Source organism: Oryctolagus cuniculus, chromosome 9 (genome assembly GCF_051225735.1).
Source record: "Oryctolagus cuniculus isolate XC-2025 breed Fujian yellow rabbit chromosome 9, ASM5122573v1, whole genome shotgun sequence".
NCBI classification, from domain to species: domain Eukaryota; kingdom Metazoa; phylum Chordata; class Mammalia; order Lagomorpha; family Leporidae; genus Oryctolagus; species Oryctolagus cuniculus.
Window position 1 is genome coordinate 61,813,798 of NC_142875.1, and position 13,251 is coordinate 61,827,048.

The window sequence follows — 13,251 nt, forward strand, 5'->3', positions numbered from 1 at the left end:
ACTTTTTTTTTTTGGTGGGCGGGGGGACAGGCAGAGTTAGACAGTGAGAGAGAGAGACAGAGAGAAAGGTCTTCCTTCCGTTGGTTCACTCCCCAAATGGCTGCTACGGCTGGCGTGCTGCGCTGATCCGAAGCCAGGAGCCAGGTACTTCCTCCTGGTCTCCCATGCAGGTGCAGGGCCCAAGCACTTGGGCCATCCTCCACTGCCTTCCTGGGCCACAGCAGAGAGCTGGACTGGAAGAGGAGCAACCGGGACAGAATCTGGTGCCCCAACCGAGACTAGAACCCGAAGTACCGGCGCCACAGGCAGAGGATTAGCCAAGTGAGCCACAGCACCAGCCGTCCAACTTTTAAGAATAAAGGGGTCCTCCTGAGGCCAATACTTTAAAAATTGCTGATCTAGCAGAATTACAGCAGAAAGGCAACTATTCATTGTCTGTGCCCAGCAGCACAACATAAATTCTTTATCTTTTGTGTATCTGTGCTTGAGTAATTTTCCTTTGAAAACTCCCTTCCCCCTCCTTTCAGCCCACAAAGTTCACAGTGGGTTAACTTAATTCCCTGGCTCAAGGGAGAGGCATTTGAATCAGACCTGTATTTAGCCAAAGTCTAGATCTGACCTTACATTTATCAACAACATGGACCAATAAATTGTCACTTGAGTCCGGAAAAGTCTTGTCTTAATACATCAAGGTATCAGGAAACAGAGTTTGGGAAATGGTGATCTAATCACCATGTTTAGAGTTGCGTGTTGATTCAAGCTTTGAATCTTCAGATACCTGGATCTTGGCAGCACTGAATACCTATTAGTTTACGAGTTTATTTTGACTTAATTGTTTTATGATTTTGATAATTAATTAGGTTAATTGTTGTATTAATATAACATATAAATGAACTCATGGTCAATGAGAGATATATGCAATTGGTAAAACATATTAAATAAATTACTATAATAACATAATCACCCTCCACTTAAGACAAGCCCTTGGCTACTTTCTCTTTGGGTGGCTGCTACAATGGGATGAGTTGAATCATTATCTTTTATTATTATCTAAAAACCTGACTCCTCAAATTGGTTTATGTCCCACTTTTGTTATAAGGTTATATTGTTATAAGGTTCTCATTGTGTTGCACTTAGCCTGTGAAATACCAAGTTTTAATTATTTGTGTGATGATCTGCTCTGGAGGTTTTTCGCACTACAGTGTAAGACATGTGTTCGACTTTGATTGCCATGTTCCTGGGATCCAGCTCAGGGTTGGCACAGCATGGATCCTCCCCAGTCTATCTGAAGAGTAAAGACTGAAGGCATGAGTGCCAGCGGGAGATGTTAAGGGTGCTGAGGGAGGATGATACTAGAGCACCCTCATGGGTTAGTGGGGTCACACAGGACGTCGGGAGGGGTGATGTCTGAGCGGGGAGAGCAGAGCGAGTAGGAAACACAACCCAGCAAAAGGCTGAACTTGAAGCTGATGTAAAAAGGGCACCCTCTAGCCAACTTGTGCAGCACCATTTGTAGACTGCACTTAGAGACCATGCAAGGAGTTTTGAATACGGGAATGATATAGGAGGTAGCTTTAAAATGTTCATGGAAAATGTATATTATGAAAAAGCCATGCATGGAGTTCAAAAATTTTTTGCACTTTTAATTCCATTTTTCCACAAACTTTATGCAGCCCTCTTACATATTTTTGCTTTTAAAAAGATTTAATTTTTTTTTAATTTATTCGAGAGGGAGGGAGAGACGGTGGGAGGGAGATAGATAGATATCTGGTTCATCCTGCAAATGCCTGCAGTGGCCAGGACTGGACTCAAGAGCCATGAACTCGATCCAGATCTCTTTACATGAGTGACAGGAACCCAATCACTTGAGCTATCCCTTTATTAGCAGGGAGCTGGAGTCAGGAACTAGAGCAGGTACTCAAACCTCAGCCTCCAGTCTCAAGCAGCATCTTAACTGCTAGGCCAAACACCTGTTTCCCATAATTTTGCTTTCAAAAGGAAATCAATGTGTATGGACCTGGACCTGTGCAGGGGACAAACAAAACTGGAGTTGGTGGGATCAGATACAAGATGTGATTAATTCAGATGAGAAATAGTGTGGCTTAGATTGAGAGAGTGGCAGAAACTTTGAGATTCCTTCACTCATTGGTTTTTAAAGACAATTTTATTTTTATTTATTTTTATTTAATTTGAGAGACAGAGACACAAAGAGAGAAACAGAGACACACAAATAGATTTTCTATCTGCTGGTTCTCTCTGCAAAGGCTTGCAACAGCTCAGGCTGAACCAAGCAGGAAGCAGGAGCCTGGAACTCAATCCAGGTCTCCCATGTAGATTGCAGGTATCAAAACACTTGAGTCATCACCTGCTACCTCCCAAGGTGCACATTAGCAGGAAGCGGGATCAGAAGTGGAGTCAGGACTCCAGGGCACTCTGACATGAAAATTGGACATTGCAAGTGACATCTTTTTAAACATTTATTTATTTATTTTTAAAGGTTTTTTATTTTATTTTATTTTTGACAGGCAGAGTGGACAGTGAGAGAGAGAGAGACAGAGAGAAAGGTCTTCCATTGCCGTTGGTTCACCCTCCAATGGCCGCTGCGGCTGGTGTGCTGCGGCCAGCGCACCGCGCTGATCCGATGGCAGGAGCCAGGTGCTTCTCCTGGTCTCCCATGTGGGTGCAGGGCCCAAGCACTTGGGCCATCCTCCACTGCACTCCCGGGCCACAGCAGAGAGTTGGACTGGAAGAGGGGCAACCGGGACAGAATCTGGTGCCCCGACCAGGACTAGAACCCGGTGTGCCAGCCCCGCTAGGTGGAGGATTAGCCTATTGAGCCGCGGCACCAGCCTAAAGTTTTTTTTGTTTTGTTTTGTTTTTCTTTTGAAAGGCAGAGTTACAGAAGCAAGGGCAGAGAGAGGTCTTCCATCTGCCTATTCATTCCCTAGATGGCTGCAATGGACAGAGCTGGGCCGATCCAAAGCCAGGAGCATGGAGCTTCTTCTAGGTCTCCCAGGTGAGTGTGGGGACCCAAGGACCTAGGCTATCTTCTGCTTTCCCAGGCTATAACAGAGAGCTGGATCAGAAGTGGAGCAGCCAGTACTCGAACCAGCATCCACATGGGATGCTGGCACTGTAGACGGCAGCTTTTCCTGCTACATCACCCAGCCAGCTCTGCAAGTGGCGTCTTAACCACTGCACCAAATGCCTGCCCATCTTCACTCATCTTTTATTTAACAAATATTTACTGTGTACCTATTGTACCAGGCAGCATTCTAGGAAATGGTGAATGTTATAGAAGTGTATAACACATAAAGAGCTCTTGAATGTTTAGGGCTTACATATTAATTGCAGTGTGGAATACTGACAAATAAATAGGTGAAAAAGATCTGTTACCTTTGAAGGAGTAGCAAGTGGACTGCTAGTGAAGTTTCTAATGCAGCCTATTGAAGTCCTCACACAATGGGATGCCATCTTATGACTACCAGAAGAAAATACCTGCCAAGTGACAGGGATGTCATGTGAGGGGGTCACAGGAATGTAATATGATGCTCTGGGTCTAGTATACCTGAGCGTGATTCAGAGATTTGAGAGATCTTGTAATCTGAGAATCAAGATGAAAAGGAATTAAAAAAAGTATAAGACAAAGCATCATGACATCATTGCATTAAAACTCACTGATGGGGCTGGCGCTGTGGCACAGCAGGTAAAGCCACCACCTGCAGTGCCGGCATCCCATCTGGGCACTGGTTCAAGTCCTGGCTGCTCCGCTTCCGATCCCGCTCCCTGCTAATGTGCCTGGGAAAGCAGTAGAAGATGGCCCAAGTCCTTGGGCCCCTGCACCACGTGGGAGACCTGGAAGAAGCTCCTGGCTCCTGGCTTCAGATCAGCCCAGCTCCGGCCATTGTGGCCATTTTGGGGAGAGAACCAGTGGATGGAAGACCTCTCTTTCTCTGTCTCTACCTCTCCCTGTAACTCTTTCAAGTAAATGATTAAATCTAAAAAAGTGGACTCTGGTCACTCTTCAACATGTATTGAGGCTGAAGTATTCCATGTAGAAGACACGCTTTAACAAGTCAGAAATGTATCATTTGTGATAAACGCTATCAAAGTGCCTATTGGAGAACTGAGCAAAGAAATATTTGAAACAAAACAGTATTAATAAAAAAGTGAAAACGGTGTAAGCTTTATAGATGTTTAAGTGGCCAGCACCTCCTCTCTTTCCCTCTGAAGAGGCATCAGAATTTGTGAGCTTTGTTAATATTCTCATTCTTACCAAGGTGCACAGTTCACAAACAGGCATTTACAAAACACTAGAAAGTTTTCTTCAGCAATGGAAGTAATATTTACCTCTCTCATCAGTTTTTTTTTTGAAAGGCAGAGTTACAGAGAGGCAGAGGCAGAGAGAGAAAGAGAGGTCTTCTATCTGCTGGTTCACTCCCCAGATGGCTGCAATGGCCGGAGCTACGCTGATCCGGAGCCCGGAGCTTCTTATGGGTCTCCCACGGGGGTGCAGGGGCCCAAGGACTTGGGCCATCATCTACTGCTATCCCAGGCCATAGCAGAGAGGTGGATCAGTAGTACAGCAGCTGGGACTCGAACTGGAGCCGATATGGGATGCCGGCAATGCAGGCAGCAGCTTTACCTGTTTTGCCACAGCACCAGCCCCTCTCATCAGCTTTATATAAGATGTCTCTTTTAAAAAAAATTATTTATTTATTTGAGAGGTAGAGTTACAGACAGTGAGAGGGAGAGACAGAGAGAAAGGTTTTCCCACTGCTAGTTCACTCCCCCAGATAACTGCAACAGCCGGAGCTGCGCTGATCTGAAGCCAGGAGCTTCTTCCAGTCTCCCACGTGGGTGCAGGGGCCCAAGTACTTGAGCCATCTTCCACTGCTTTCCCAGGCCATAGCATAGAGCTGGATTGGAAGAGGAGCAGCCGAGACCAGAACCAGCATCCATATGGGATGCTGGCACCCACAGGTGGAGGATTAACCTAGTGCACCACAGCGCTGGCCCCTAAGATGTCTCTTACACAAAGATAGATATTAGGCACAGAGGTTAAGATACCATTTGAGACACTGGCATCCCATATCAGAGTGCCTGGGTTCAAGTCCCAGCTCTGCTCCCAATTCCAGTTTCCAGATAATGCACACCCCAGGAGGCAGCAGGTGATGACTTAAGTACTTGGGTCCCTGCCATGCATGTGGGAGACCCTCAGTGAGTTCTGGGCTCCTGGCATCAGCCTGGTCCAGCCCTAGCTGTTGGGGCATTTGGGGAGTGAACTAGTGGATAGAAGCTGGATCTCTCTCTCTCTCTCTCCCTCTCTCTCTCTCTCTCTCTCTGTGTGTGTGTGTGTGTGTGTCTTTCTAGGGCTTGCTTGTTGCACATCCCTGTATCCTTTTTCTCTGCATCACCATCTTCATTTTAAGTGAGTTGATGTCTGTAAGCTCTCTTTTGCTGCATTCAAAGCAGCCACGCTTAAAGCTACTTTGATGATGCAGAAGCACGCAGCTGGGAAGACAGTTCTGAAATTTTCTAAGCCTTCCAAAATACTTCGGGAAGCAACATTTGGAACGTGATAGAGGCCGAACCTTTAAGATCCCTGAGGATGATCTTTGCTGAGTTGGGGATGGGGGTAGGGGACAAGAATAGGAAGGGTATTCAGAGGTCACCAAGTCTAACCTAAATCCAAAGGAGAAAACTGAGCTCAGACATATGCACTGCCCCCAAGGAACGCGCCCATGGAACTCTTCAGCCTTGCCCAAGATCCCCTTTGCTTCGCCCGCAGCCCACCTTTGGGCTCTGCAGAAAGGCAGCCTGGGATGACCCAGCGGAGCCTGGAACCCCTGGAGCAACCCACAGCCTCCCCCTCGGAGGGCCCTGATGGGGAGGAGGCTGACAGTGCAAGAGGGGGAGAGGAAGGAAGGTGGGAGTGGAAGAGGCAGCCTCGCCCCGGGCTGATTGGCTCCCGAGGCCGGCCCTCTCGAAGCGCTTTTTATAAGAGTTGGGGTTGCCGGGCGCCCTGCCCGCTGGCCCGCGCGCCCCAGGAGCCACCGCCGGGCTCCGAGCGAGCGAGCTAGCGAGCGAGCGCCCCACGTCCAGGCTCCCGCCTGGCCCCTCCGCTGTCTTTGGAGTTGGCCGCGAGCGGACGGGAAAGGGAGGGAGCGCCCGAGCGAGCGGGCTGAGCGCCATGCGCCGCGCCAGCCGAGACTACACCAAGTACCTGCGCGGCTCCGAGGAGATGGGCAGCGGCGGCTCCGGCGCCCCGCACGAGGGCCCCCTGCACGCCCCGCCGCCGCCGCCCGCGTCGCCCCCGCCGCCCCAGCCGCCCGCCGCTTCCCGCTCCATGTTCGTGGCGCTCCTGGGGCTGGGGTTGGGCCAGGTGGTCTGCAGCGTCGCCCTGTTCCTCTACTTCCGAGCGCAGGTGAGTGGCTTCCCTCCCCCCGGGTGCCTGCGCACACCGCGCGCCTCCTGCATTTGGGGACAACCGGCCTGGCCGCTGGCCACGGCTCCTCAGAGCTTGCCTATGCAAGAGGGGAAATGACTCCGAGAGAGCGAGAGCGCGGGCCTGGGGACTAGCCAGCTCGGGGCTGCCCCGCACGCTCGGCCCTGCTCTCTGAGCGCGGAGGCTGGGCTCCTGGGGTTTGAATTTCCCCCCTGGAAACAGCATTGGCCGCTCGCTCACCTCTGCTGGAGAAGGCACGTTTTCTCCTGCCGTCCATTTCTCACTTGGAGTTAAGACCCAACCAACTTAGGTCCCCTAGGAGGAAAAAAAAATCCAGCTCCTCCACTTTGGCACCGACCCCTTTCCCTTTCTGCCCACCGCCTGGGGGACTTCGGGTCCCGGGTGGGCCAATTTGCCGTTGTGCTGGGGACACAGGGCTGGAAGTGTGCGCGGTGCCAGGAGGCGCTGGGATACCCGGTGGCGATGCCCGGGTTGCCAGGGGGGGACACAGCGCGACCAGGGACGCCCAGTCTCGGCACAGGGACCATGCCGCCGCGCTGACCCGTGGCACACCACTCGCTGGCGGCGAAGTGGGACGGCCCCACGTGCTTGCCGGGGAGGTGGGCGGAGGAAGGAAGCAAGGTGTGTGCGGTGAGTAGGGCTCCGCTACAATCTAGGAAATACCCAGCCTTTGAACAGACGAAGAGGCTGTGCAAGGCGGCTCGGAACTGCAGGGGGAGAGTGGAAAGGAAGGGGCACATTTGTAATACTATGCTTTCTGGTGGTTTATGTCTTGTGTTTTCTTGGAAATTGCAGTGCAGTTGGTTGGATTCATTCAAATATTCTTGTCTGGTGCTGTGAACTCTTTCTCAGAGGAAGTGGGGGGCTGACTGTGCATTTTTTTTATGGGAAAAGAAAGTTGGGTTTGGACTTCATTGGTTTCAGATTCAAAGGTGATTACTAAACTAAGTTGGATGCATGAAAACATGGCATTGTGTTCATTGTATGGACTTTTGACATGGGCCAGCATCCTCAACTCCATTACTTTTAACAGTGGCTTTTCGTTAACCATTCATTATCCACTGGTTTGCATTTTATGGAGATAATGTGGTTATCTACTAAAGTAGAAATACTTTGATCGATACTGCAGGAAATGTATGTTTATGTATTATAACAATAATTTTTACATGATGAGAAATTTTTTTCCCTAAGATGAAAGGATAAATCATTCATTCTCGACTTTGGTGTGTTTTTTGTGTAGCACAGATTATGCTAATCTCTATGAAAGTAAATGCTTTTCTTTCTCTGGAGTATGTTGTAGTCAAGAGTGAATGGTTTATCCTTTTTCTCATCCAGCATTTGGCTCTTCATCAGCTTGTGTACTGAGTGTGTGTGTTGTGAGCAAGATTCAATAGTATGAAATACGAGTCAAGAGTCACTTATTCAACACACGATATCCACCTACTGTGTGCCTGGTACCCAGGAAGGAAGGAGCCTCAACAAAAACCTTAAAATCCTTAGTCAAACAAGAGGGCTGCAGTCATATAGGGACTAAATATGCAGTAGTTCTCAGCATTTTATCTAACACCTTGTGAATACATTTTCATGACAGTAATAGTGAACACTGTGAACATTCAGCATTGAACACAGTAGGACAATGAACAAGTTCTCTTTTTTAAATATTTATCTGAAAGGCACAGTGACAGAGATAGAGAGAGACAGACAGTCTGGGGGTTGAGGGGAGTGGAACACCTTCCATCTGCTGGTTCACTCCACCAAATGCTGGCAACAACAGAGCTTGGGCCAGCCCAAACAAGGATCCTAGAACTCCATCTAGGTCTCCCATGTGGGTGGCAGGGGCCCAAGCATTTGAGCCCTCATCTGCTGCCTCCCGGCAACATAAACAGGAGGCTGGATGGAAAGCAGGTAGTGGGAGTTGAACCAGACATTCCAAAATAGGATGCAGCTGTCCCAAGCTTAGGCTGCTGTGCCACGATGCATACCCCTAGAATGAATGAGTTCTAGGGACCGTGAGCCACCAAGCTTGACAGGAACCATGGAAATCTGTGTGGCTCAGTAGGAGCCAGTCATTCAGCCCTCCCATAGCAATTCTCAGTGGCCCTCTGATGATAACCTAAAGGCTTGTAGTAAACCTGATGGCACACGGGTAATAGTGAAACACTCAAAACCTTGTCTGAAGTCAACATGTGAGCTAGTAAGCCTGGCTTCAGAGTTTTCATTCAGAGAATTTAATTCCATCAGATTTCTAGGTACCACTTTCCTAATAACCATGAAGATTGGGTTTATCTAAGACTTAGGAAAAATGTTCTAGCTATTATTGTGAATCCAGTCCTGCACTGCACTTTTAAAAGAGTATCCAGTAAAGAAGTAATATTAGGAGCAATGTGTTCACATGAATACCCCCGCTAGATCTGATTGCATTTTACTGCATTTGCTGCCTAGTGGAGATTTAATTCAATGGAGATACATCCTGAAACAGTTCAAGTGAAATGCTATCATATCTGGAATTTGTTTCAAAATAATTAGTGGGAAGGGGGAGGGAATAGGGAAGTCATTGCTCAAAGATTGAAGTAAGATTGGGCCACTCATTGGTAATTTTAGAAGTTGAGTTTTGGGGACATCAGGGTTTAGTCTATGATCATTTCTACTTTTATATATCTTGGAGGCTTTTTCTCAAGATTAAGAGAATCACTTTGGGTTATCTTAGCATTCTCAAGATAAAGCAATTCAATGTCATTTTAAATGCATTTAGAAGAATGCCAAGAAAATGTAAAATTTATAGTGACTTTTTTCAGTTTTTCTCTTCTTGACTCGCATTTGAATGGTTAAAAAAGAATCGTCCTGAATGTTGGCAGATTACCTGTGCCTAGATTTTTAAAATATGTGTAGTAGATCCTGTGTAGATTGCTTCTCTCTTCACAACCCCTGCTAAGAGAAAATAGCATGCGGCTTGTGCTGTATTTTTACCACATAGTATTCATACTTTGGTTCACAAAGAAAAAAGCCAAACTTCTCAAAAACACTGCTTGTGATACTCGTGTGTGTGTGTGCAATTTAAACTCCCTTACAACATATTTGAAGTTTAGGATTTAGCTAAGAGATAAGCTTTTCAGAAACCTCAAACTCTTTTGCCCTTGTCACTTTCCCTCTCAACCTCCCTATTTGCTTTTTAGCCAGGACACTACTGAAAATAGGGTGGACAGATGTGCAGGCTGCCTGTTGGAAAAGACAGAGAACTTTAAAAGAGTAAAAATAAAAATAAAACTGGTAATGCTTGGTGAGAAAGAAGAGGACTGTGTGTCAAGTATCTGCCCTGTTTAACCCTACAAATGATCAAGTTTCAAGGAAGCTAAAAAAATAACAAAAAACTGAAACTAAATTTATTGCATAGGTATTATATCATCCGGTAAATGCACTTATGTCTATTTTAAATCAGATATGCAGGATTTAGTGTTTTGAAGACATTTCTAGGTGTAAGTGCTTTTCTGACAGGTTTCTGTGTTCCTCACTCCATGTGAGTCCGTGAAGAGAGGGAGTGCCTGTTTTGCATACTTTTTGCAGCATCTGGCGCAGCAGCAGAGTCCGCCGTGTTTCGTTGACCAAAAATCTTCTCTTAAGGATATGGATGGAATTGGCTGGAAGGGCAGAAGGAGGGATGCAGCCATGAGTATTTTCTTTTAAGAAAGGGACACAGTCTTTTGCATTGTATTCCTTGGTATCAAATCCTCAACTATCATTAACTGTTGGAACATTTTTGTACTAATTGGCATTTGGTATTACTTGTGAAAAAAGCTTAAATTGTTGCCCAGGGAAATTTGGAGTCATTTTTAACAGTAGAACATCTCTTTGTATTTGTCTAGCTGGCATTGTAAAGCATCTCTTCTCAAACTTTAAGGTGTGTAAGAACACCCAGGGACCTGCCTGATGTGCAGGGTCCCAGGCAGCAGGCCAGAGCAGAGCCTGAGATTCGGCATCTGAAGGAGCTCCCAGCGAGCCCGTGCCCGTGCCTGGTCTTAGACTGCACTCGGAGTTGTGTGCCCCACAGCTCCGAGCGTGTCAGCACGACGCGAGTTTACCCGGTGTCAGGGTCCCCAGGCGTTCAGCACCAACACTGCGGTGTTCTGCAGCTCAGCGGCCGGCTGAGGCCGCCTCCTGTCTCTTGCTCCCCAGGTCACTGTTCCCCAGTGACCCTCCATATCAGTTGTCTGGGCTTTTCTGGTTTTGTGGGACACTTATTGGTATGAGGGAGCTTTTGTTTTCTTTTTCAGTGAATGACTGAAAGCTTTCTTTATATAAAAACCTCACATCTGTTGATTCATCCCAATTATTCCAGAGAAAATATAAAAACTATGGGTCGCAAAGAGTTTTTGCTTCGTACTGGTACCTCTCCCATGATGATAGCTAATCCTTATTTTGCAAAACTACAATGATAAAGTTTGTAATAGTGCATGCACCAAGGCTGTCATTTCATGGTAAGAATTTCAGATGTGACTAGGATATTTTCTAGTTTATTTTTGATGCCTGGAAGGTTATTCTGATACTTTTAAAAAGATCACTATACCAGGGAGAGAGGCTTGGTATTCGTTCTGACTGCGCTTTGGTTATTATAGTTTTTCTTTTTCACTTTTTCATCTATTCTGTACTTATTAATAAGCACGTGCATATGAAATACCTTGATAAGAAAGAAGACAAATGCAACTGAAATTTTGGAGTCCACCCAATAGTTTGCTGATAGCATGCATTCTTCGTGAGCATTTTGAAGTTCCCTCGTATTATTAATTAAACAATTGGTTGCTAATTATCATTACCCTTTAGTTGGCAGTCACTGCCAAGGCCTGTCAGAGCTCTGGGAGGAGCAGGCAGACAATTTAAAAGATAGTACTTGGTGGCTGGCGCCGCAGCTCACTAGGCTAATCCTCTGCCTGTGGCGCCGGCACACCGGGTTCTAGTCCCGGTAGGGGCACCGGATTCTGTCCCGGTTGCCCCTCTTCCAGGCCAGCTCTCTGCTGTGGCCCGGGAGGGCAGTGGAGGATGGCCCAAGTCCTTGGGCCCTGTACCCGCATGGGAGACCAGGAGGAAGCACCCGGCTCCTGGCTTCAGATCGGCACAGTGCCAGAGGTAGTGGCCATTTGGGGGGTGAACCAACGGAAGGAAGACCTTTCTCTCTGTCTCTCTCTCTCACTGTCTAACTCTGCCTGTCAAAAAAAAAAAAAAAAAAAGGTAGTGCTTGGAGAAAGACTCACACCGGGCACCTGTTCCAACCTAGAGATATGCTGATAGCTCTTTGGGAATTTTGAGTAGAATACTTCTTTATATTATTGACATTTTAGCATCATCCACCCAGCTCATAGCCATGTGGCCTGCTCATGCAGCCCTCCAGATCCCATAATGCACTCCAGGTTGGCAAACACTAATGGGAGTTTCAGAAAAATGAGACATTAACGCTTCTGGCTCCAATTTTTTTCCCTTTAAGTTTGCTTTTTAAATGTAAAAGGCAAAGAGTTTGCTCTCAAGCCAGATGGATAGACACAGTGAGGGAACTCCTTCACCCTCTAAATGTTTGCAAAGGCTGGGGCCAGACTGGGGCCAGAGCTAGGTACCAGAATGCTATCCAGGTCTCCTATAGGAGTGGCTGGGACCCAAATACTTGATCCATTACCACTTCCTCCCAGGGTCTGTATTTGCAGGAAGCTGGAGTCAGAAGCTGGAGCTAGGAATTGGACCCAGGTACTCTAAAATGGAACGTGGTGTTTTCACCAGTAGACAAACACTTGCTCTCTGGCTTCAGGCTTTATTTAGAGTTAGGACACAGATTTCTCTGGCTCTTACTCAGTTGGTTAAAATATACAGTGATTACGGGAAGAGGTCAGGCAAACCTAGTGGTTAAAGATGGTGTTAATTGCACCTGATTTATGTGGGCTTCATGCTTTGAGTATCCTAGAGAGCTTTGTAACTCCATTGAGCATGTTACCTGTGATTTAAAGATAAAGATCTTTCTCTACCTGGACTGACCACATGTGACTTCCTTGATGCTTCTCTAGGACTTTCATGTTGTTAGGCAATTTGGAGAATTTCCCCATGAGCCTCATGTGTACAGTTCTGTTTTTGAGCATCCCCACACAGAACTGTGCCTTATGCTATGGATGGTAGCTGCTCACCCAGATGAATCAGTAATCTGTTTTTTTCTCCAGCTTGAGGATAATTGTCCTAACTATTCATCGTTGGGGGCATAAAGACTTGCTAGAATGTCTTTTCTGTACTTAAGTCACACTTTATTAAGCAGCAGAATAACTAATGGCAGCCACTCTACCATTCTTCCATGTTTTTCTCTCTTCAGATGGATCCTAACAGAATATCTGCAGACAGTACTCACTGCATTTATAGAATTTTGAGACTTCAGGAAAATGAAGATTTGCAAGACGCAGCTCTGGAGAGTCAAGACACAAAATTAATGCCCGATTCATGTAGGAGGATCAAACAGGCCTTTCAAGGAGCTGTGCAAAAGGTAGGTCCACACTGAGGTTGGTACACCCAGGGCTCTTGCTGGCTCTGCCATTCCTGAAAATTAAAACCGGCCATGTGCTATTGACTCTGCTCTTTGCATTTTAATAAATTTTCAGAGAGCCAAAGAGAATGCTTTAAAAGAGATGAACAGAATTCTTCTCCAGTTGATAGCGGTTGATTAAGGTGTCCAGAGACATTCATGCAAATATCCTTTTTTTCCCTTTCTGTTTTCTTTTTCAGAGGAGGTTTAAACTTGCACTTAGAAAGAGGACAGAGGT

At 46.7% G+C, this 13,251-nt stretch overlaps 1 protein-coding gene across 1 annotated transcript in view; it reads left to right on the top strand.

Annotated features, from left to right (window-relative positions):
* The first annotated feature begins 6,016 nt into the window (after positions 1–6,016).
* The window catches only part of TNFSF11 (TNF superfamily member 11), a 33,415-nt gene continuing 26,180 nt past the window's right edge, over positions 6,017–13,251 (top strand). Inside the window, exons 1-2 of the mRNA XM_002712966.6 lie at positions 6,017–6,427; positions 12,807–12,974. Of these exons, the coding sequence (XP_002713012.1) occupies positions 6,194–6,427; positions 12,807–12,974 (402 nt within the window). The 5' untranslated portion in view covers positions 6,017–6,193. The remainder of the gene's footprint in view (positions 6,428–12,806; positions 12,975–13,251) is intronic.